This window comes from Artibeus jamaicensis, unplaced genomic scaffold (genome assembly GCF_021234435.1).
Source record: "Artibeus jamaicensis isolate MK-2021 breed Jamaican fruit bat unplaced genomic scaffold, CSHL_Jam_final contig_311, whole genome shotgun sequence".
NCBI classification, from domain to species: Eukaryota; Metazoa; Chordata; class Mammalia; order Chiroptera; family Phyllostomidae; genus Artibeus; species Artibeus jamaicensis.
In genome coordinates this window covers 660,546-684,334 of record NW_026521717.1, presented here as the reverse complement: position 1 = coordinate 684,334, position 23,789 = coordinate 660,546, and the positions used below count along the sequence as shown (strand labels likewise).

General features: G+C 39.4%; 1 protein-coding gene across 1 annotated transcript in view; it reads right to left on the bottom strand.

Moving 5' to 3' along the window:
- The window catches only part of CTTNBP2 (cortactin binding protein 2), a 195,605-nt gene that overhangs the window by 164,040 nt on the left and 7,776 nt on the right, over positions 1 to 23,789 (bottom strand). Inside the window, 1 exon segment of the mRNA XM_053662975.1 lies at positions 18,798 to 18,905. Within this exon segment, the coding sequence (XP_053518950.1) occupies positions 18,798 to 18,905 (108 nt within the window).

Below are 23,789 nucleotides of genomic sequence, written 5' to 3'. Positions count from 1 at the left end.
GTGACTCCGGTCACAGTTGGGGAAGTTCGCCCCTGTGCAGGAAAATCTTTGGCCATTAAAATTTTTATCAATTCGGTTCCGGACTCCGAGAGTGTGTATTTACCTGCCGATCATCTACAACAGAAGGAGGTTGACAAAAAAACTGTTTTGGTTTAGAAGGACTGAATCACCTCCTTCCTTGTCATTTTTAGAAAGCTGTGAACAGAGGTCACTGTAAACAGAATTATTCGTGCAAAATTTAAAATAATGCCACTGAAAATAGAAGACTTAACATCATAAAGAATATGCTGCCTAAACATATGAACTGTAGGGAATAGCCTGGCATGTTGAGGATAAATGTTTAAAACAATTCACAGGTCTAATTTTTCTCATGACATTCTTACATACATAAAGTCATTTTAAGAATAATTAATACATTTTTTCTGTTTTAGGTGTGACTGTTGATAACTGTGAATTTGCTGTCCTTTCACTGTTCATCTTTTTTATCTTCTTTTTCTTAGGTAAGTCCCTTTAACATTTCATAAATAAGGGCTTGGTGATGATGAACTCCTTGAACTTGATCTTATCTGAGAAGCACTTTATCTGTCCTTCCATTCTAAATGAAAGCTTTGCTGGATAGAGCAATCTTGGTTGTAGGTCTTTGGATTTCATGACTTGGAATACCTCTTTCCAGCCCCTTCTTGCCTGAAAGGTCTCTTTTGAGAAATCCGCTGACAGTCTGATGGGGACTCCTTTGTAGGTGACTGTCCCCTTATCTCTTGCTGCTTCTAGGATTCTCTCCTTCATTTTAATCTTGGCTAATATAATTATGATGTACCTGGGTGTGTTCCTTACAAAAGTAAATTAAGAGGACAGCTAGATCAGGAGCAGAACCACAGAAATGAGGGTCATGTGGAGGGTTAGCAACAGGGGAGTGGGAGATGGAGAAGGGGGGAGTAGATACAGAAAATAAGTAGCATAGACAGTAGATAGAAAATAGATAGGGGGCGGGTAAGAATAGTAGGGGAAATATAGAATCTAAAGAACTTGAGACACATGTTCATGAACTAAAGGGGGGGAATGGTAGGGGAGGGATGTGCAGGGTGGAGGGGAATGGAGGGGGGAATAGAGCAAATGTAATAGCACAATCAATAAAATAAAAAAATATATTAAAAAACAAACAACAAACAAAAAAGAATAATTAATACATATCATATTCCCAATACAATAGAAGTTTCCAAAGTTCCTAAGCCCTCCTTGGGATCTGGGGGCAAACATGTAGTTTTGCTTTAGAGAATGTCACCTGGACAACATCAACAAGTCACTTCTCTCTCTCCAAGACACTCTTACAACTAACTGTTTAGCACCCAAAGCGGTCATCTGAGCCCACAAATATAATGCTGATCCCAGCTCTTTCCAGCCCATGGTTATATTATCTAAAATATCCATCTGATTTCACTTTACTGCTTACTTCCCACCTGTAGGCCTATGGTGAGGATAAATTAATAGAGGAGCTTAGTCTTTTGTCCATCTGGCACCTTCTAACTTGATGAGTGTGAGCTTCACTCTGGGGAATAAAAGACTATGCCTACTCCTTGAGACAGAAAGCAGGCAACCAATAACCATCCTGTAACTTTCAAAGTGTGAGAAGGAGAAAGTTCAAGGGTAAATCTTTCTACTAAGACTGAGATTCAACAACAAATATTTTCTCAAGCACCTACTATGTACCAAATACTATCTTATTTCATCCTTAAATGCAAACAAAACTATGACTGTGTATTAAGGCCTGAGCAGTGAAATAATAAAGCATCCCCTGAACCTCATTTAACTAGGAATTTAAAGGCCACCTTAAAGGCAGACTGGGTGCAGTGCCCAGACATCAGCAAATGGACAGGTCATTTCCCCCTAACTTGGTGAATCTCAACCTCTACTGTAAATAAAAATTATTACTTGAATATACAAAACCATGTTTGAAATACTTTATGGATAAGTTCAGAGCTTCCCAAGGGTTTAACATCTGCAATATTCTAACCACTAAAGCAAAGCCCATAGGAGCCACAACCCCATTTTGAAACAGGCAAGGTGCCTAGTATATATAGCACGTCTCACCAAGAACAAACTGTCCACTGCCTGATTCTATAGAAAAAAAGTCATGAGAAGAGTTCAAAGCTGTTGAAGAGCTTGTCAGCGCTAGCATTTTTATTTCATAGGGGATAATTATGTGAACATAACCCCTTAACTGTCCATTTCAAATAGGCCAACATGCCTGTATTAAAGCATAACAAAGTCAGACACTATTGAAAAAATTTTACATTCTTCCCAGATCACTTTTAGCATTATGTGAAGCAATGTTCTGCAACTGTACACAACCCTATCCAAAAAAGTTTTTTAAAAATTGATTTTATAACAGATAAGCCTTTAGAAATATATAATAATCTTAAGGTCTAAAAGAAGCAGCTTTTAAAAATTAGGTTCATTCAACTTAAAAATCCAAACTCAAATGAGATGAATTAGACTGGAAAAATAAAACTGAATATAGAATTTTGCCTTTTAAAAGAGTTCGAGTGGAGAATTACGTTATAAATCTTATTTTAGGTACACAACACTTTAACTAAAAACCATAGTCCACTCAGCTTTAACAGTCTGAGGAAAGACACTGTTCACAGCTAAAAGACACATTTTTCCACGAGGAAGCACACTTTCCATGCCTTTAAGGCAATAATTATAAACATTTGAGATATTCACATTTCTCAGACAACCAATATGAATTTCTGCCTTCACTCTGGCTTTCCTGCAACCTTTTGTCTGCCTAGCAGTTAAAGTGGTCTTTGCCATTTTTCCCTTGAAAATCATGATAAATTTTAAATATTTACATTTAATAAATTAAAACTTTTAATACAAAAGATAAAATACAGTATAACTGTGCTATGAGAGTGGTCTGTTAGAAGATGTATGTCAAATCACAGGTACTCTTGAGCTTAAACACTTCAAATGGTTATCCACCTGATACAGGATGAAATCCAGCTTTACAATGGCCTCTACCCTCCAGCACGGCTGGGTCTCAGCATAGCTCTGCACCTGATCTTGTGCCATTCTCTCTCTAATCCTGACTTCTCTCAGTTCCTATAAGTTGCCAAACTCCTTCCTCTCTCACAGTCTTTGCATATATGCTCCCTTTGCCTGAGCACTCTTTTTCCAACTGAGTTTACAGTATCCCTCCTGCAAGTCTCAGGTGAGGGTGTCCATTCCTAAGAGAAGCCTTTTCTGTCCCAACAGTAGAGTACCACCCCCTTTAATCCCTTTCATAGCATTCTTTCCTTTTCTTCCACAAAAATAATTTGTACTTAGATGGTTTGTTTATTGGTTTAATGTCAATCTCGCCCATGGGATTCTAATTTCCATGAGAAAGAAATGCTCCATGTTCACTATTCTTGAAGTCGAAAACATGCCTAAAGACAACAAACATCAGTTGAATAAATGAATCTATGGATCACCACTCTCTTCAAATACCATCTGAAAGATGGGATACACTTTTCCATTCTTATTTCATTTGTTCAACAATTATTTATATTTTGACTCACAACATTGGAAAGGCTGAGGATCCAAGATGGCTGCAGAAAAGCTGGAAGCTCTATCCACTTGCTCCCAGATCCAGAACAATCTTGTAGATAAACCACAGAGCAATCAACTCAAAAATCCAGCTGAGAGTAAGATCATGTAGGAGTGAGTGTGTGTGGAGTATGTACCAAGAGCCTGCCCACCTGCAGGGCACTCAGAAGTGGGTGGTCCCAGCTCACCTGCATGAACTGCTGTCACCACTGCACAAACCAGCACCTCTGGCTGCACAGATATGGTGCAGGAGCTAATTTAAACATTTTAAAATATCCTCCTTGGGAAGAAGCCTCCAGAGTACTGATACCTTGGTGCGTACACGTCTCTGTGCCCTCTGCCCTGGCAGGGCCATGCAACCCGCTGCCACCGGGAGCTAGGATCTGGGAACTACAGTACTTACTGGAGAAAGGGCTGTTGCCTCCCTGACCTCGGGCACCATGGGAACTGCAAATGGGTCAGAATCTGACAGAGGAGGCTGTGGTTCGACTTAGGAGTCACGATACTGGGGGGTGACGAGAGATGGCCAGGGCGGTGTTGGCTGCAGAAACAATGTGGCAGAAGCTGGCCCACCCAAATCTGAGAATCACTGGTGGGAGCAGTGAGAGCATCCTACCTCTGCCCTGTGTTATAGTATCACTGGGCACCATCTGGGAGAGATCCAGAGAGAAATTTTATATAAAACTGTCAGAGGCTCTGGCAAGCTCTGGTCAGCTCTTACCTAGAGAGACTTTGGTTTCTCTATGTAAGAGAACAGGTAAGAACAAGCTCCCCAGGGCTCAGTGCTGCTTGAGGGCCCTACACAAAAACTCTTTTAAAAGAGGAGTCAAGGCCAGATGACAGACTCCACAGGGACCCTGTGCACAAAGGCACAAGGACAGACAGGTGCCTAATGCCTGGGGTTAGCTGTAGCCAGGCAGGTTTCCTCACATACGCCACCTGAGGGATTACAGGCTCTGTAGATCAATGAGGCCAGGCTCAGGAATCTCCTGCTGGGTGCATATTCACAACTGAAAGCTAAAAACTCTGAAAGGGCCCTTTCTACCAGACACTACAGCTACAGCCTTCCTCAGGCCCTCATTCATTGAAACCAACAGAGCAGAGAGATTAGAAACAGGCTTAACAAGGGCTGTTTGGGGTCCTGCCCAGCCTCTGTGCCTAGAAAGTGCTGCTGTCTGTACCAAGGAAGAAAGAACTAAAAACTGCCCCTTTTATACAGATTGGTCCCTTATGGGAAATCGACAGCTAATTCACCAGAAACCATACATTACTAAAAAAAATCTGGGACAGATTTAGGTCCTGTGGTGAGGGGGTGGGGAAACACTCCCACTATTATACCTAAAAACTGAACAAGACCCCCTAGGGATTTCCCAGCATTCCCTCCCTCCCAAATGCACCAGAGCCCCCATCTGGAGACAAATGAAGAAGGTGACCTCTTGGATCATTAAATGAACCATCGCTGGCCCTGGGCAGAGGGAAAGCCAGTAGGGCAGAGCAGTGGGGTCTAGCCAAATATAAAGGAGACAACCACAGACTGTGGATCACCTGTAGTCTTGACAGGCTGCCAATGGACCTGAACAGACAATGGACCTTTCTCCAAGGAAGACACATAGATAGCTCCCTGACGTACGAAAAGATGCTCAACATCACTAGGCAGAGGGGTGTTAAGTTAAAATCACAATGAGATACAACCACACTACATTCAGAGTGGTCATCATTAATAAATCAACAAACAAGTGTTAGGTTGTGGAGGAAAAGAAACCCTTGTGCACTGTTGGTGGGAATGCAGACTGGTGCAGTCACTGTGGAAAACAGCATGGAATTTCCTCAAAAAACTAAAAATGCAACTGCCTTTTGACCAGTGATTCCACTGCTGGGGTTGTACTCTATGATCCTAAATCATCAATTCAAAGAACCTATGCACCTCAATTGTTCACAGCAGCATTATTGACAATAGCCAAGTGCTGGAAACAGCCTAAGTACCCATTAGTAAATGAATGGATCAAAAAGCTGTGGTACATTTACATAATGGAATACTACCCAGTAGAAAGAAAGAAGGAGCTCCTACTTTTCATGACAGTGTGGATGGAACTAGACAATATTATGCTAAGTGAAATAAGCCAGGCAGCGAAAGACAAATACTATATGATCTCATCTGTAAGAGGAACCAAATGAACAAAACAAAAAAAACAGAGGCAGGAAAACAAGAAACAGACTGACAGAGACCAGAGGGGATGAAGGAGGGGGATAAGATTGGAAAGATGGGGAAGAGAGTTGTCAAGAAACATGTAGTAATGACCCATGGACATGGATAACAGGGTGGGGACTGACTGTGGGAGCAGGGGTTGGGATTAGTGGAGGACAGTAAAGAGGGAAAAATTGGGATAACTATATCAGAACAACAATAAAATATTTAATAAGAAAGAGGCTTCTAGCCAAGGTGGAAGTGTAGGTAGATATATTTCACTTCCATGTATAACTAAAAAAAGAATAACCAATTAAAAAAATAAATAACTGCCAGAAAGTCAAACTGTGCGGAAGTCTGACAACCAAGGAGTTAAAGAAGAAACATTCATCTAGAATGATAAGATGTGTGGGGACAGGCAGCTGGGGTGGTAAGGACACACAACAAGTTTGTGGCTGGCAGACTGGGTGGTCCCATACTTGTATGCCAGTACCACTGGAAGGCACACCTAGGGAGACAGACATACTATGCAAACCTAGGGTTCCAGCACTGGGAGGTAAAGCCTCAAAACCTGCGGCTGTAAAAATCTGATGGTGTTGTAGTGACAGGAGAAACTGCCAATCTCCAGGAGAATCTACTTGAGGGGCCTATGGGATCCTAGAATGTACACAAGCCCACCCACCCAGGAGTCAGAACCTAGAAGGGTGCAATTCACTTGTGGGAAGCTGGGGAAGTGAAGGAAAGCAGGACAAGAGCCAAGGGAGCGGCACTGTTCCCTTTCTGACCCTTCCGCCACATAGAGCACCACAATGCAGTGAAATGGGTTGCCCTACCCTGGCAAATACCTAAGGCTCTACCCTTTACATCATAATAGCTGGGACAAGACAACAAATATGGCCCAAATGAAAGAACAGATCAAAACCCCAGAAAAAGATCTAAGTGACAAAGAGGTAGCCAACTTATCAGATGCAGAGTTCAGAAGAATAGTAATCAAGATGCTCAAAGAAATGACTGAGTACAGCTGCAAAATAAAAAAAGTTAAAGTTATACAATGAAATAAATAAATAAATAATACACACACACACACACACACACACACACACACGCGCGGAACCAAGAGTAAAGCAAAGGAAACCAGGACTCAAATCAATGATTTGGAGCAGAAGGAAGAAATAAACATTCAACCAGAACAGAATGAAGAAACAAGAATTCAGAAAAATGAGGAGAGGCTTAGGAACCTCTGGGACAACTTTAAAAGTTCCAACATCCGAATCATAGGGGTGCCAGAAGGAGAAGGAAAAAAAGCAAGAAATGGAAAACTTATTGGAAAATATAATGAAGGAGAACTTTCCTAATCTGGCAAAGGAAATAGACTTCTGGGAAGTCCAGGAAGCCCAGGAAGTACCAAAGAAGTGGACCCAAGGAAGCAAACACCAAAGTACATCATAATTACACTACCCAAGATTAAAAAGGAGAGAATCTAAAACGCAGCAAGAGAAAAGGAGACAGTTACCTACACAAAGGAATTCCCATAAGACTGTCAGCTGATTTCCCAAAAGAAACCTTGAAGGCAAGAAGGGCCTGGAAAGAAGTATTCCAAGTCATGAAAGGCAAGCACCTCCATCCAGGATTATTATATTCAGCAAAGTTCTCATTTACAATGGAAGGGCAAATAAAGAGCTTCCCAGATAAGGTCATGTTAAAGGAGTTCATCATCACCAAGTCCTTATTACATGAAATGTTAAAGGCACTTATCTGAGAAAAAGATTAAAATTATGAAAAGCAAAATGAGAACTTGTAACTATCAACAATGGAACCTAAAAACAAACAAACAAACAAAGCAAACAACTAGAACAGGAACAGAATCACAGGTATGGAGATCATTTGGAGGGTTATCAGCAGGGAGGTGGAAGAGGGAGAATAAAGGAAAAGTTACAGGGAATAAGAAGCATAATGGGTAGATATAAATACACGGGGAGGTTAAGAATAGTATAGGAAATGGCAAAACTAAAGAACTTATATGTACAACCCATGGACATGAACTAAGGGGGGAATGCTGGAGGGAATGGGCGTACCTGGTAGAAGGGGACAAAGGGAAGAAAAAAAATGAGAAAACTGTGACAGCATAATCAATAAAGTATACTTTTTAAAAAATTGGAAAGGCAGATGAGTGCTCTTAATTTTTCTTTCCAAAACAATAACCAAAGAAAAGACATACTATTTCAGATCCTTGTTTCCCATTACAATGAAACAATCAGCAACCTTGGCAAAGGAAATTCACACACGGTGGTTAAAATATTATCAAAATGCCTCAAAGGAACACCTGGTGTTTTCAAATCAGAAGGAGCTAATTCTAAAGAAACTATTAGTTAAACTGACAGTTCTCCAAAATATGATAATCTTCAAAGTGTACAAAAATATATTCCTGGTTTCATCCTTTTTGTAACCCTAAATCTATCCTGTACTCAGTGTGGATCAAGTGGTACATCACTGAGCTGGGAAAGCCTCATCTTTAGTTTGTTCTCGTAATATCCTGATGAGTTCTTACTAAAAATCAGCATGAAAATGTTGCTCAAGTAGCTTCCAGTGATCAACATCTTGCTTTCTCAGTGGCATCAACTTCATTTCTTAATCTGTGAAAAAGCATTATTTTGTCTGGCATTGTAATTTTTTTTTTACTTCGCTAATAGTAAATGTCCATCAGAAAAAAAGAAAATTTATCAGAAGAATCAAAATTGATATTTACTGTGTTTGACCTACTGGGCAAAATACAATGCTATTTAAAAATCACCAGATATTTGTATTTTATTAAAATTGATTTGCTTGCAAAAACAATACAATATTTGGTCAACTGTCCTCTTCCTTTCTCCAGACATGAAATGAAAGCATTATCTTAGTAGACAGGGATAAAAACAATTTATGTTTTCATGAATTCAACTCTGCTTAGCAAATTAATTCGTTCATTAAATAAAATGAACAACACAAAAAAGTATGTTTTGCTCAATCAATTGCCTACAATCACAAGAGACTTTTGAAATGCAAGGGGCTGTGTGTTTTTCTTAGCTGAAACCAGAATATTACTGTTTCATCATTATTTAGCAGACATGTTCCATGAGGAAAAACCTCACAGTACTCTGTAGTGTATCCAGAAGCTGCTTTCAACATTATTCTATTTACTACTTTTATCTTAAAGATATTTCCTTTATTCTATATAAAAATTCCAGAACTACACAATAAAGTTTTTTTTAATTTGAAAAATAAAGTCTAAGTTCTGCTTTAAAAACTAATGCAATTTAAATATGGAGTGTTTTGCGATAGTCATAAAATGTTAAAATGAGCATTTTCAGATTAATTTAACTTTGATGAAAAATATTTCACAAACATATTGTATCATAGTAATATGTATTTGAATAACTAGAGTTCTTACACTTATATCATCAAATACAGTTTTAAAAGTGTTATTTTCTTGACCATCATTACTTTACATCAGTGTTTCCCAAGTGGACACAGTGTATTCCATAGGAACATAACTGGGGAGGTGCTCCTGGCATGCAGTTAGTAGACGGAGGCCAGGGATGCTGCTAAGCATCCTACAATGGACCTACAATAGGTAAGACAGTGCATCTCCCAACAACAACAACCACCTCCACCTCCACCACCACCACCCAGTCCCCAATGTCAGTAGTGCAAACCCGCTTTAAAACAGCACTGCTAAAAACATTTTTTAAGCAAATGAGTTTTGAAACCAGTGACAGATCAGATTTTCAAAAATAGTGTGGAAAACTAAGGAATTTCCTCAAAAAACTAAAGATGGAACTGTCTTTCAATCCAGCAATCCCACTGCTGGGACTATACCCTAAGACTCCTAACTCACTAATTCAAAAGAACCTACATAGCACAATTTACAATAGCCAAGTGTTAGAAGCAACCTACATGCCCACCAGTAAATGAGTGGATAAAAAAACTGGTACATTTATACAACGGAATACCTCACAGCAAAAAGAAAGAAGGAGCTCCCACCCTTTGTGACAGCATAGATTGAACTGGAGAGTATTATGCTAAGTGAAGTAATCCAGGTGGTGAAAGAAAAATACCATATGAGCTCACCTATAAGTGGAACCTAATTAACAAAACAAATGAGCAAAATATAACCAGAGACATGGAAATAAAGAACAAACTGACTGACCAAAGGGGAGGGAGGAGGGAGATAATGGAGGAAACAAAAAGAAGGGGCCAACAAAGGAACACTAATAGAGACTCATGGGTATAGAGAATGGGAGGGGACTGACTTCAGGAGTGGGGGGGGGTAGCAGAGAGGAGAGCAATAGGAAAAAAGGTGGGACAATTAAAACTGAACACCAATAAATAAAAAAATTCAAAAAGAAAAGAATCATTTCAGGCAAAATCTGAACATACAGAGTTACAGTCTAAGAAAAGTAAATATAAAGTCAAGGTATACAATTTTCTAGATGGACACAATTTCAGCGTAATAATAAACCTCCACTTATATTCACTTCAAACTTTTTTGTGCCTCATCTATAACAGGTACTCAACAAACATTTCAGGGAAGGAGAGGATCTATCTTCTTATACTCCAGAACATTTTATAAGAGAACTTGAAACCAATAAAATGGACTGCACTAGATTGTTTAGATGCTTTCTACAGTCCTCCCTTCCTCCATAATACTAGCATGTTCCCAGGTAGCCAGAGTGAGTTCCCAGTCTCCTCTGCAGCCAGGTATTTCCACAAAAGTTCTCACCAATGCACATGTGTGCATTGCCTAGAAGCTACTGGTCCTTCATTTCCTCCCTTGCCCCTTTTACCAGAGTTTGGGATATGCAGGTGGCATTGACCCAACTTCAACCATGCAGATGAGGTAATTTCCTAAGGATAGAAGTAAGACAAAAAAAACCTAAGCTGTTGAATAACCACGCTTGGCATAGTGCTGCTTCTCAAGCAGGAATCATTAAACTCCAGAATGGTATGCGAGAAATAAACTTCTTAATCGATCTATCATATTTTGGGTCTGTGTGTTGCAGCCACTAATACAAGGCAAATCTGTAATTTGACGTCCCCTATGATACAAGTGCTATAAGTGCATTCTACCTGAAGAAATGTTAAAATGGCCAATTTTTTAAAAAACATTTCAGCTGCATCCCCAGTGCCGCCTCCGCAGCCAGCACCACTGCGATGGCGGAGGACAGCGAGTCTGCAGCCAGCCAGCAGAGCCTGGAGCTGGACAACCAGGACACTTGAGGGATAGACAGGGACAATGAGGAGGAGACCCAGCACACCAAGGGAAGTTCCAGAGGTGACTTGGGTGCCAAAAAGAAGAAACAGAAGAGAAAAAAGGAGAAACCAAATTCCAGAGGCATCAAGTCAGACTCTGCATCTGATTCTCAGAAGATCAAGATTCAGCAGCCTTCAAAAAATCCTGCCATTCCAATGCAGATGTTGCAGGATACCCAGAGAGCAATGGAGCTGTTATCAGCGTGCCAGGACCCTGCCAGGAACATCGGTGAAGCTACCTAACACAGATACCAGTTTGGGGACACACAGCCCGTACCCAAACTAAATGATGTGATAACGTCTCATGGTGCAATTGAAGCAGATAAAGACCACTTGTGTCAAGAACCGTATTCCTTGCCACAGGGTTTTATGTGGGACACTTTAGATCTGGGTAATGCGGAAGTGCTCAAGGAGTTGTACAGCTTGTTAAACAAGAATTACGTGGAGAATGACGACACTATGTTCCAGTTTGACTATTTGCCCAAGTTCCTGCTGTGGGCTCTGCGTCCCCTGGGCTGGCTTCTGCAGTGGCACTGTGGAGTCAGAGTGTCTTCAAACAAAAACCTGGTAGGATTCATAAGTGCCATCCCAGCCAACATTCGGATTTACAACAGTGTGAAGAAGATGACTGAAATCAACTTTCTTTGTGTTCATAAGAAATTGAGATACAAACTGGTTGCCCCAGTGTTAATTCGAGAAATAACTAGAAGAGTGAACCTGAAAGGGATTTTCCAGGCTGTTTATACTGCTGGTGTAGTTCTCCCTAAACCAGTGGCCACATGCAGATACTGGCATCAATCGCTAAACCCCAGAAAATTGGTAGAAGTGAAATTTTCTCACTTGAGTAGAAACATGACTTTACAGAGAACAATGAAGCTATACAGACTTCCAGATGTGACAAAGACTTAGGGCTTAAGACCAATGGAACCAAGAGATGTTAAAGCAGTTCGAGAATTAACCAACAGTTACCTGAAGCTGTTTCATCTTGCTCCAGTGATGGATGAAGAAGTAGCCCACTGGTTCCTCCCCAAGGAGCACATTATTGACACATTTGTAGTGGAGAACTCCAGTAAACTTACCGACTTCCTGAGCTTCTACACACTCCCCTCCACAGTCATGCACCACCCTGCTCACAAGAGCCTCAAAGCTGCCTACTCCTACAGCTTTGCTAGAGACACCCCTGCTAGACCTCATGAACGATGCACTCGTTATAGCTAAATTGGTCGGACTTGTATTACAATAGGTGAATGTTTCCATTTCTAGAACTCTGACAACATCATTTGTTAATATTCTACTTAATGATTCCTGGAACTTCTTTCCAAAGAAGAATAAAAGCACAACTTCAGTGGAAATTGGTGTAGTTGGTAACAATTGGAAAAGATGAAAAAGCATCCATATATGACCAGTACTATGTATTTCCACCTAGAATGTTAACATTCTTCCTTTTTTTTCCCATGGCTTACCCATTTGAAGGAGGGATGAAAGTGTACAAAGAGCACATTCATCTAATTTTCAAACTTTTGGCTGTCTCTTGATGAAGAGAAGCTATTTTTCCATTCTCTAGTAAGGGACCCTTTTAATAGATGGAACAGAAGTCACAGACTCATATAAGAAAATCTTTGCTAAGGTGTGGAGATAAACTGCTGCATTTCCATTTATCAAGTGGTGGTCTGTGAGTTTTAGGAATTGTATCTCTACCCCTTGCGGCTAAGGGGGAGAGACGACCTTTGGAATGTCAGCCGCAGGAGACAAAGCCTGTCTCTGGTAGCAAATGCTGCCTCAGTTCCTCTCCCTGCCCCCAGAGCTTGGTCGGAAGTCAATGACGGGTAAGACCCCTCACAGCGGGGGGGGGGGGGGCAACCTAGGCCAGACTTGATCACCTGGGAGGCCTTCATGGAAGGACTCAGGGGGCTGCAACAGAAAGCAATGGACTCTCGCCACTCCCCCACCTGCTTTGACAAAGCCCGAGTCCCCATGTTCTCTGGGAGAAGCGCTTCCTGGCTCTAATCCCCTTAAGCCTGAATACCTGTTGGGGAGAGGTGCAGCTCCTTACCTGGCCAGAGCGTGCCCTGGGGGAAAATCTGGCAATGCAAAGACTTGTTGATTAACCTGTGAAATCTGCTAAAAGTGCTTTCATTCATATAATAAGGGTCCAAGAGGAAATGAGTTTGTCTCCCAAAGTTTCTACAACTCTGATTCATAGTAAGCCCTCAGACCTCTTTGTAATGTTATCTACTGTTTGATCCTTGCTGCCCTGTACTCCTGTGGATTACAACCCAATAAAAGGCTATGGTTGAAAGACCAGAGGGGAGAGGGAAGGGAAGTTAAGGGGGAAAAGGGGGAGGGATTTGGAGGAACAAATAGGAAGGACACAGGGACGAGAACTAAGGGGGGTGGAAATGGGAGGGAGGTGGGGAGCAAGGGGCGGGGGAGGCTGGGATGGGAGAAATAGACAAAAAACTGTACTTGAAAAATAACTAAATACAATTAATTTAAAAATTTTTAAAAACATAATTATGAAAATATATGCACATGTTCTCATAAAAAAAAAAAAAAAGGTGCTCGAGGCCTTTTTCTCCTCGGAGAAACTGGCTGCTGCTGGCCTCTTTCTCCCCAGAGAAACTGGCCACAGCCCACTCCTCCATCCCCAAACAGATCTCATCTTGTCTCGGCCATATTTACTCATTCATGTGTGTCCGTGGCACCGGGGGGACCTCTCGGAGAGGTCGCCTCCACAGGTCTATCTGTCTGTGTAACAGAATAAAGGATCCATTTGAAAAAAAACAAAAACAAAAAAAACCATTTCAATGCAAACAATATTTGAAAATCTGGATTATGCAGTCACTGATAGCTTAGAAGTAGACATGTCTACAATAATGTAATTCTTGACTATCCAATCTAAAAGGAAAAAAGGACACAAGAAATCTAGAGCTAATTATTCAAACTATTCATTGTTGCAATGATATAATATTTACATAAACTCATGCTAATAGCAGGCTAGACCCTAAAATGTAGCTGCAAACACAACTTTCTTAAACTTTTATGATTATAGGATTTTCATTTTCTTGCTCTTTTTTCTCTTGACTAAGATACTGATAGAAAATACTAGTAGCAAGAGGGAAAAAGAAGTAAAGCCCAGAAGATTCCACAAACAAAACAATTAACACTGAACAGATGATTACTGGATAAATTATTTATTCAAATTTTAAATATTTAATTAAACTTAATTCAGAAGACCTTTTGTCTGTCTTGGATTTCAGAAAATGTAACTGCTTCTTCAAAGTACTTTCCTCCAAACTTTATTTGAACACATATTATTCAAAGATTTACTGTTTTTTTGTGCCAATGAGGGGGAATCATTGAAAAACATTTCTTTATACAATTCAATTAAAATATATCTCAATTAAATAACTTTCTGCAATTCATATTTCCATCAATATTTCTTTTTTAAGATATAATTCCCCATAAAAATTAAATATCTCAAATATTACATCTGTCATAAAGCTATGGAACTGTTTTATTGGGTAATATTTTCACCTTAAATATACAAAAACAGTAAAAGTACCAAGACATACATTGTAGTTTCATAATACCCTCCTCCCAAAAATCACATTTATGGATTGTACTGAAAAGTGTATTGTCACTTGTTTGGAAACAAGTGACAGCATTTTCAGTTTTCAGTGACTGGCCCTAGGGGGCAGGGTTAGGGATCTGCCACATATCCAGGAATGGTCCCATGTCCCCCCAAACTTTCAACTGTCCTTCTGTTCATTCCTTTCATCTCAACCGTTGGTGTGACTGTCTGAGCCTAGACTAACAGTAAATTCTTTTCACATTTCAGTTTTTTAAATATATTTTACTGATTATGCTATTACAGTTGTCCCATTGTTTTCTCCCCTTTATTCCCTTCTGTCCCGCACACCCCCTCTCACCAGCATTCCCCCCAACCTTAGTTCATGTCCATAGGTCATACATATAAGTTATTTGGCTTCTATATTTCCTATACTATTCTCAACCTCCTCCTATTTATTTGGTATCTACAATTAATGCTTCTTATTCCCTGTACCTTTTCCCCCATGATCTCCCTTCCCACTCCCTGGTGATAACCCTCCATGCGATCTCCATTCTTGTGATTTTGTTCCTATTCTAGTTGTTTGCTTAGATTGTTTTTGTTTTTACGTTCAGTTGTTGATAGTTGTGAATTTGTCATTTTATTGTTCATATATTTGATCTTTTTCTTAGATAAGTCCCTTTAACATTTCCTAGAATAAGGGCTTGGTGATAATTAACTCCTTTAACTTGACTTTATCTGGGAAGCACTTTATCTGCCCTTCCATTCTAAGTGATAGCTTTGCTGGATATTGTAATCTTGGATGGAGGACCTTGCCTGACATGACTTGGAATACTTCTTTCTAGGCCCTTCTTGCCTTCAAGGTTTCTTTTGGGAAATCAGTGGATAGTCTTATGGGAACTCCTTTGTAGGTAACTGTCCCTTTTCTCTTGCTGCTTTTAAGATTCATCTTTAATCTTGGGTAACTTAATTATGATGTGCCTTGGTATGTGCTTCCTTGGGTTCAACTTCATTTGGGACTTTTTAAGCTTCCTGGATTTCCTGGAAGTCTATTTCCTTTACCAGACTTAGGGAAGTTCTCCTTAGTTATGTTTTCAAATTCGTTTTCAAATTCTTGCTGTTCCTCTTCTCCTTCTGGCACCACTATGATTCAGATATTGGAATATTTAAAGTTGTCCCAGAGTTTCCTAAGCCTCTCCTCATTTTTTTTTTTGAATTCTTGTTTCTTCATTCTGTTCTGGTTGAATGTTTATTTCTTCTTTCTGTTCCAAATTATTGATTTGAGTCCTGGTTTCCTTTGCTTCACCGTGGCTTCCCTACATATATATATATATTTTTAGTTTCACTTTGTATAGCTTTCACTTCTCCCTTTATTTTGCAGCTGTACTCAGTCTGAGCATCCTGATTACCAGTGTTTTAAACTGTTCATCTGACAGGTTGGTTACCTCTTCATTACTTAGTTCTATTTTTGGAGATTCGATCTGTTTTTTCATTTGGCCATATTTCTTTGTCTTAGTGCACCTATTACATAGAAAGGGGCGGAGCTTTAGGTATTTGCCAGGGTGGGGCAACTCACTTCACTGCATTATGGTGCCTTATGTGGGGGAGGCATGAGAAATAAAACAATGCCACTTGCTCAGCTCTCAGTCAGTTCCTCCACTACCAACAAGCAAATTGGGTCCTTCTGGTGCTGATTCGTGGGTGGGTGGGCTTGTGTACATTCTAGGATCATGTGAGTGTCTCTAATGAACTCTCTTGTGAGGCAGGGAGTTTCTTCTATGCCGCAATTCCCACAGATTTTTACAACAGAGGTTCTGAAGCTTTCTTTTCCCCATGCTGGAACCCTGTGTTGCACAGTTTGTCTCCCTCCCCAGTTGTTCCTCCTGGTTTATCCACCTGAGAATATGAGACTGCCCACACTGCCAGCTGCCACCATCCTCTCTTCCCAGCCCACCTGTCTCCTCCCCTCTTACCGGTGTTGATGAATCGTTCTTCTTTAACTTCTTCATTGCCAGACTTCCATACAGTACAATTTTCTGGCAGCTGTGGTTGTTTTCTGTTTTTAATTTTGTTGTTGTCCTTCTTTTGGTTGTGTGAGGACACAAAGTATATCTATGTATGCCTCCATCTTGGCCAGAAGTTCTACATATTTCAGTTTTAACAAACACTGAATTTTGGGATTCAGGGATTCACTGAATTCCAGGGATTCAAACCTCATGCAAATATGCACTTTGGTTCTGGAATTTTACCAAGACCCATACCCATTTCAGAAAAATCATTTCACCCCCCCATTAAAAATCTGCTCACTGTACCTGAGTTGACAATATGGCACACCTGGGTCAGAATTCTTTTGCAAAGATAACAATTCATGGCAATACTATGAATAGGTACAAATAGCCACCTACTTTATTCTGTCTTCCAGTAGAGTCATAACCAAGCTCTCACATATTACAATATACAACATTTTGATATAAACTTATTTCCTGTTACTTTATATCATAATTAGGACAATGTATTGGTTATTTTTAATATAACCTACATATACATGCAATTATCCATAAATTTCATTGTGGGATAGCAAGAGTAATACAAAGTATTTTAATGAAATGAAACAGTAGGCCTGAGAGGGATGCAGAACACTGACCTAAATATCACGTAAGGCTCGTTGCATCTCCAACATCCCTCATTCTGTGAAGAACTTTCAGTTTGTTAAGCTCTGATCATTAGTAAAGATTTACCTCTACTTTCACATATGAAAATACTGCAATGAAGTTAAAAAGAAAAAGACATGTGGTTGCTGAAAAATTTGGGTGAGCAGTGGGAAATGCCATGTACCATAATGATGATGACTTTTACAGTTAATAGAGAGGGATACGAACATACCTAAGGGAGAACAGGAGCCTTCACCTCTGTATGGTCTCAAGAGACTACACTACTGACCTCACAGGTGATGTGCTCCAGCCTTTCCTTGGACCAAGGGTCAAACATTTTAGTGATATACTGCCTTAGCAATTATTCCATAAAGTTCCTTCAAGAAAATATACACTGGTAAGCAATGCAAATGCTCCAAATGTGGAGCAGGATGAAAACCTCTCACAACCAAACTGCAAAGTCTACTTGGCAAAGCTTGTTATTCAAAAAAGCAACACCTTCAAGGAAATACTGGTTTAGTTATACTGATATAACTTAGACTCCCATTTTTCTGAGGCAATCATTCTCTGTCATCAGACTGAGGAATAATCAATATCCCCATTGTATTAATTTTCAGTTTGTAAAAAGGTACAAAAGTCATTATTCAGGAACTGTACCACCCCTTGCCCACATAAATGGATTCTTAGCACATCTACTTTCTCCATTATGTCTGACCACCCATTATTATTACCTCTTTCCCCCACCCTTTTAGTGCCCATTGAAGGCAACAAGTGTTTGACATTCCACAGACTTGCATATGTTAAAATAAACCCCCTAAAACAAAGTGTGAGGAACTACTCCCTGGTGAAAACAGATATCCATACTTCATGTATAATAAATGTCTTGGCCAAATGACTTACATTTGGCTCACAAGCCAAAATAAGCAAAAGACTGGGAACAACTGATTAGAAAATTGTGCATTAATAAAGTTTAACAGCATTTTATTTTTTAAAAAACTGTATTGAGGTATTTAAGTAATATATTAGAAGGTAATTCTTCACAAATTATGAAAATTCAAAATGACTATAAGATCAGATGAAAAAGTAATACTTGAAGCTATATAAACATTTATTTTTTTATCTTTTCTAAGTTTCTTATAATAAGAAGTAACAATTTATATAGAAAGAAAAAACCTCTATTGTCAGCAATATCTTTTATAAGTACTAATTCTTTCAATTTTTCTTCACTGACCACACATATCAATTTGCTGAAAACTACATCATTAACCAAATAAACTCATGAAACTTAAAACGATTTGGGAACAAAAAGCACTTAATTCTTAAGTTTCCCATATAGTCCGTATTTGGGTTTATAATGATTGTGGGTTGATGTCTGGGATAAAGGACACATTTTAACATGATGAAACATTTTAAATCTAAATGATGGAAAAATTAAGGAAAAGAAGCATCCCCACTGGCCCCTCTGACAAAAGAAATGACATAGTGATGGGACTCAGCCCTGGAAAGCTCTTACCCGCAGGGCTTCGATGACCAGGTCTCTGGCCTCCAGCTCCCCTTCCATCACACTGAGGAGCATCCGGAGCTCAGATTTACTGAGGGTGTCCACATCAAACTCTTTTTTCTGTAACACAAATTTTTAAAAAGCCATGAAAAAGCTATTTCTAGGAACAAGACACATGTCTATGTATGCAGCCCCTTTAGAAGGACTATGCTCTTTACTTTGTACCTGTCCCTCCATCCCCCCCAAGACACAGACATACAGACACACACTCAGAGCAGGTATGCAATGTATCATCTTTGCTCCAGTGGTTCAGTAAATCCAAGAACACAAGGGCCCTGCTTGGCAGCAATCTGCCCTGACCTTGAAAAAGGAGGGGTAAAAACCACAATGCCAATGTCTTACATCTCTCCATTAGGCAGACCTATTTTCCCAACCTGCCTGGACATCTAGATACAGAATCTCTTCAAATTGTGACATCAATTGAAAAGTACTTAGAATCTGCATCAAAATAGGCCCAGAGTACTTGAGGAAAAGTTGGGAGGGTAGCCAAGAAAGCATAGAAAGTATTCCTAGAATGGCCCCCAGGTAAAGGCTCCTGAAAGGTTGTTATAAATTCCAGAACATCTAATAATAACAGGTCATGTTTTTATAACACTCTGCAGTGGAGGCTACCAGCTGGCAGCCTATAGCCAAACCTAGCCCACAATATGTGTTAGTTGGACCACAAAGTGTTTTGATTTTTTTTAATTCAGTCAGCATTAAAAAACCTTAAGATGTCACCAAAAAATCCAGATCTCTGTCTTGTCTTCAAATTCAGATGACTGGGAAACCCCAGATGCACATTCTCATGGGGTAATATGCAGAGCCAAGTAGCAACAGCCCCTTTAGAAGGAACATGCTCTTCACTTCGAGGCACACACACACACACACACACACACACACACACATACATAGCCAGCATATGCACTTTTGAGAGGCCTGGCCCACTACCCACATTTCATTTTCTCGGCCTATGGTAAGGTGAATTTGGGACCCCTGCTATGTGGTTATCAAATGCTTACTGATACAATGCTTCTGTAGCTTCTTGCTATTCCAAAGGCAGCTGGGGCTAGAATAAACGAGCCTCCCAGAGACCCAGCTAACCACGAGGCATCGGCTCCAGGGCCTTGGGGGTCATAATCCTCACCCATCACTCTTCCAGCCCTGCTGTCTTCTCTGCATTGTATTTCTCCTTTGGGGACTGCTTCCAATATCACCACTTTAAATTCCACTGACCTACCACTGAGTCCCAATTCTTTTGTCTCCAACTCTGCCCACTATCCTCACAGCAAGTTTTGTGAGCAAGTCTTAGGGCAGTCATGTTCCAGGTGAAGCTGAGAGGGTCAGTGTGATAACTCTGCCTGGAAGTTTTCCACAGTCTCAGCTCCCTCCACAGCATGTGTTTTGCTGAGTTCTTCTGGGGAGAGACTCATCTGATAAGCCCAGTCACCATCAAAGGGCAGGGAACACACATTCATCCCCAAATGTCCCAAAATAGCCAACCTCAGAAGCCAAACCTTGGGACATCCCAAAATATCTCTTCACACTTGCATAGCACTCAATGGTTTATAAAGTATTCTCAAAAACCAAATCTAATCGGGAAGATATCATCATGTCTATGTTTCAGCTGAGAAAACCACAACTCAGAGAAGTTGGATAATGTGCCCAGACCTTGCAACCAAAAAATGGCAGCCCTACAACTAAGTGCTTGACTTGTCTACACACTTTATCAGTGCAAACATTCTACAGAAGAAAAGAGTGCCATTCTCCATTATAAACAAGTCAATAAACAACAATACTGGCAAGGTTGTGGAGAAAACGGAACCCTAGCGCACTGTTGGTGGAAATGCATTTCTGTGGAAAATGCAGCCACTGTGGAAAAAGAGCATGAAATTTCCTCAAAAAACTAAAGATGGAACTGCTTTTTGACTCAGCAATTCAACTGCTGGGATTATACCTTGAGAATCCTGACATACCAAATGAAAAGAATCTGTGCACCCCTATGTTCATAGCAGCACAATTTACAATACCCAAGTGCTAGAAAGAGCCTAAGTGCCCATCAATAAATGAGTGGATCAATAACTGTGAGTACACTGCAGCAGAAAGAAAGAAGGAACTCCTACCCTTCACAACAGCACGGATGGAACTGGACAGCATTATGCTAAGTGAAACAAGCCAGGAAGTAAAAGACAAATACCATATGATCTTGCCTGTAAGTGGAACCTAATCAACAAAACGAAGCAAACAAAATAGAGCCAGAGATGCTGAAATACACAAACTGACGGGGGGTGGGGGGGGGGGGGGGAGATAATGGGGAAAGTAGGGAAAGGGTCAAATCAAGGAACCTATATAAAGGATGCATGGACAAAGACAACAGTAAGGAGGATTAAATGTGGGAGGTGGGGGTGGGTAGGGCAGGGGAGAGTAATAGGGGGAAAATGGGGAGAACTATAAATGAACAAAAAAAATTACACGGACAAAAAACATAAAAATAAAAATAGTGCCATTCTATCAATCGGCTAATGAGAAGTAGGTTAGCGCCTATGTAACTAACCCCACACTACCCCTTTGACACAGAAATAAACATGAGAAATTCGTAAATGATTACAGAGGCTTTCAAATAGGCATTGACCAGAAACTGGTCACTTCTCAGTTTCAAAGGAAACTTCTAAAAGGATATAAAAATAGTATAAAGAGGAAAGAGACCAGAGGTCATGGTCCTTGAAATATTTTAAAAGGATCTTCCTCTTAAAATTGTTTCTTTTTGCACATACATTAGACAGGGCAGTTGTTTGGAAAGGCAGGGGCTAAATTTAAAAGAAGAAATGAAAAAGCTGTAGCAAGCCAAACCATGGGTAGCTCCAAGAGGCTTAAAAGTTTAACTTAGAGACATTCCTTGTGACTAGTAAAATCCAACATAATAGGGCTCAAATCTGCTATACAGTGGTTTCACATAGGTCTTATAACCCAAATGTTCTCAAATTCAGACACAGAGAACAATCACCTGGTGATCTTGTTAATAAAGACTGCATGGGCTCCACAACTGGAGTTTCTGGTTGAGCTATGTGAGAGGTAGGACCCTGAAACTGCCTTTCTAATAGGCTCCTGCTGCTGCTGCTGCTGCTGGTCCAAGGACTGCACTTGGAGAACCATTTTTGCAACTTACCCTAGTAAGTTTTCTCATATACAAAACTTAACATCTATCCTACAAAGTTCTCATTTATGAGGATTTAAAAAAACATTAAGTGCTAAATGTGATTGTTACCAATTAAGGCAGGTGATTGTTATTAAACCTGAAGTATTTTACGTAGGGAGGAGTGAGATATTAGCTACAAGCCTAATTCTTTGAAAAATCTACTAGCCCAAATCCAATAAACTCAGTTTATTTACCATGACAAAAGACACACTTTTATCCTTTTTTCTACTAAGATGAGAGAATAAGTTGTAATTCTTATGTGCTTTACAGCAGTGATTTTCAACCAGTGTGCCACAAGAATTTTTAGAACATGCAATACCTATTTAGTTAGGGGCACTGACCTCTTTTCCCTTAGACTGTCACATTTAAAAAATGACAACAGCCAATACAATAGTTGTCCAATGTAAATGAGTCAAAATTATACCTATTTGTTTTTATCACATCAGCAAATAATTTTTTTGGTGTGTCGCAGAATTTTAGTAATTAGTTTATGTGCACAATGAGATGAAAAATGTTGAAAATCACCACTTTAGTGGGTATTTTTTTAAATCTGCTGCTAGTTGTTCTAAAGGTTTTTATTAATTGTATATTTTATTGTCTTTTTTTTCTCCAAAGCTTCATAAGTAAAGCACTCCATTTTAAAAACTAAAACATTATGAAAGACATTGCCAAGATTCTTATTCACATTAAGAGTTAGGAGAGCTTGCCCTGATTCCATCATCACATGCAGCATGTGACCTGCAACCAACACTTGTTTTTCAATATATCAGTAAAAAGGGAAGTTCATTAAAATAAAAACATAGTTTCAACGGTTCTTGCTAAACCATAGATTGTTACACAGTGTTTAAAAAAATCTGTCTCTCATCACAATATATAGTGGTAGCCAAAACATTTGTTTTTTTCCATAAGATGTCTCTAGTAGCACTTAGTTGTCTTTATAACTTCATTCAAAACAATTTTGTTAGACTGTACTGTGAAAACTGTAATATCAGCATGCATTGAAAAAAAATCTTATCAAAATTGGTGAATGTGTAGCCATTTTAATATTGAAGATGGAAGAAAATAAGCAACATTTTTGGCATGTTATATATTATTTCAAGAAAGATAAAAACAAAATTAAAACACAAATCAGATTTGTGCAGTATATGGAGAAGATGCTGTGATTGATCAAACGTGTCAAAAGTGGTTAACGAAGTTTTGCACTGGAGATTTCTCCCTGAACAATTCTCCACGGTCGGATAGATCAGTTGAAGTTGACAGCAATCAAATTAAGACATTAACTGAGAACAATCAACGTTATATCACATGTTAGATAGCAGACATACTCAAAATATCCAAATCAACTGTTATTGGTGAAAATGAAAAATGTGCTTCTTATTTTATAGAAAAAAATCCATACAGACTCTTTGGCTAGCCCCAATGTTAAGTGATGTGTTATTTTTACAAAAAAAATATACTACTTCCTGGCCTACAATAATAAAAATATTATAAAAATTTCAAATTGTCAAATTTAATTTTCAAATTTAAAATTTCAAAAATTTCAAACTCCAATGCTTGAAGTTTCCATCCCCTATTCTGTCAAAACAGAGTAAATGAAAGCACATGAAAACATCACAGGGCATAAGGCTTTGGTTATTTTACAAATAAATTCAAAGCATTTTGGTATTTTTAGAAAAAGAAAGATGCTTAAAAACAAAAGTCCAAATAAAAAATGTTATTGTTTCATAAGAAGTGACATTTATCTAATCTAACACACATATGGCACAAAA